General features: G+C 39.7%; 1 protein-coding gene across 1 annotated transcript; it reads left to right on the top strand.

Annotated features, from left to right (window-relative positions):
* Positions 1-226: 226 nt before the first annotated feature.
* LOC142182580 (uncharacterized) lies at positions 227-1,761 on the top strand. Its single transcript, XM_075256793.1, has one exon. It carries the CDS (start codon positions 257-259, stop codon positions 1,580-1,582), a length of 1,326 nt encoding a protein of 441 aa, XP_075112894.1. The 5' UTR covers positions 227-256; the 3' UTR covers positions 1,583-1,761.
* Positions 1,762-2,050: the final 289 nt, after the last annotated feature.

The raw sequence follows: 2,050 nt of genomic DNA, 5'->3' as shown, positions 1-2,050 counted from the left end.
TATCCCTCTTTATTATACTTTTATTGAGTATTTCTTATTTAAATTATTTTATCACCAGATAATGCCTCCCACTTTGTACTGATCAAGTCCTTCTTTGTACTTTGCTCTTTGCTTAGTGGGTAACCATGAAGCTATTACATTAATGTGCAAAATTATGTCACATTGCCTATAAAAATTAGAGCTCTCTACTCAAATATGCAAGACAAGTCTTAGTTCTATCTTTCCCTTTTCCAGCTATAGTTTGTTGCAAATCAAAATGACAAGCTTAGGGAAGTTGGGCCAATGGCCCTTACTAACAGCTGCTTTGGCAATTTGCTTAGTAGCCAGCACTGTTGTTGCTGATTACTCTTATGGCTATACTTCTCCTTCTTACAACTCTAAGAAGTACTACAAATCACCATCTCCATCCAAGTATGAGGTACCCACTCCTTACTACAAGAAAACTGAGAAACCTACTGCACATTCTCCGTCACACTACTATAAATCTCCAGCACCATCGAAGCACGACTATTACAAGTCGCCATCACCAATAAAATATTACAAATCGCACTTGCCAACAAAATATTACAAGTCGCCTGCTCCTTCAAAGCAATACTATAAGTCACCCGTTGTAGTGAAATATTACAAGTCACCCGCTCCTGTAACACATTATTACAAGTCACATGTTCCATCAAAACACTACTACAAGTCACCATCTCCTTCAAAACACTATTATAAGTCACCGGTTGCAAAGAAGTATTACAAGAAACATACTCCTTCAAAGTATTACTACAAGTCACCTGTTCCTTCAAAGAATTACTATAAGTCACCAGCTCCTTCAAAACACTACTACAAGGCACCAGTTGCAACCATATATTACAAGTCACCCGCTCTCTCAAAGCATTATTACAAGTCACCTGCTCCCACAAAGTATTATTACAAGTCCCCAACTCCTTCAAAGTACTACTACAAGTCCCCGTCGCCAGCAAAGTACTACAAGTCGCCTACAACCTACAATTCACCACCTCCACCAAAAACCTATGAACAATCGCCATCGTATTACTCACCTTCACCACCAACTTACTACAAGCAAACACCTAACTACGCTTCACCTCCACCACCTTTGAAGTACGAGAAATCTGTCACCTATGCTTCACCTCCACCACCAATATACTACAAGCAAGCACCCACCTATGTTTCACCTCCACCACCTGTGAAGTACGAGCAAGCACCCACCTATGCTTCACCTCCACCACGAACGTACTACAAGCAAACACCCACTTATGCTTCACCTCCACCACCTGTGAAGTACGAGCAATCTTCCACCTATGCTTCACCTCCACCACCAACGTACTACAAGCAAACACCCATGTATGCTTCACCTCCACCACCTGTGAAGTACGGGCAAGCACCCACCTATGCTTCACCTCCACCACCTGTGAAGCACGAGCAATCTGCCACCTATGCTTCACCTCCACTACCAACGTACTACAAGCAAACACCCATCTATGCATCACCTCCACCACCTGTGAAGTACGAGCAGTCAGTCACCTATGCTTCACCTCCACCACCGGCAACATCTCCCCCACCAACCTACTACTAATATTCAACCCTTCCCCTCAATTATTTTCTACATCTCCATGACTTATAACACCTTTTCATCCTCCTTCCGAGTATTTCCATTTCCTTTCTGCCACAATTTTATGTATGTTCCACAAAATGATCGGCTTTGCTTGCTGTGTGTTCTTTTATTTTAGTAATTTGAAATATTTATTATTTGAGTTTTAAGTAAGATTCTTGAGATCTCCATCAATTTGGCTTTATTATATCAAGATCCTTTTTTGGTGTAATTTATCAAGAATCTCCAGTTTATCTAATATTATTTCTTATCCATAGAATACTTTATTTTTGTTATGATAAATATCACATTATGGTGGATGTTTATTCTTCTTCCATGATCTTGATCTCAAATGCTTAATGACATATTCAATGACATATTTTGTATGTTCAATGACATATTCCATGACATATTTTCTTCACTTTTTATGCCTATATAAAGGCCTTGTAATAG

The sequence above is a fragment of the Nicotiana tabacum genome, chromosome 7, assembly GCF_000715075.1.
Source record: "Nicotiana tabacum cultivar K326 chromosome 7, ASM71507v2, whole genome shotgun sequence".
Lineage (NCBI taxonomy): Eukaryota > Viridiplantae > Streptophyta > Magnoliopsida > Solanales > Solanaceae > Nicotiana > Nicotiana tabacum.
This window is presented reverse-complemented; position numbering and strand designations above follow the sequence as displayed.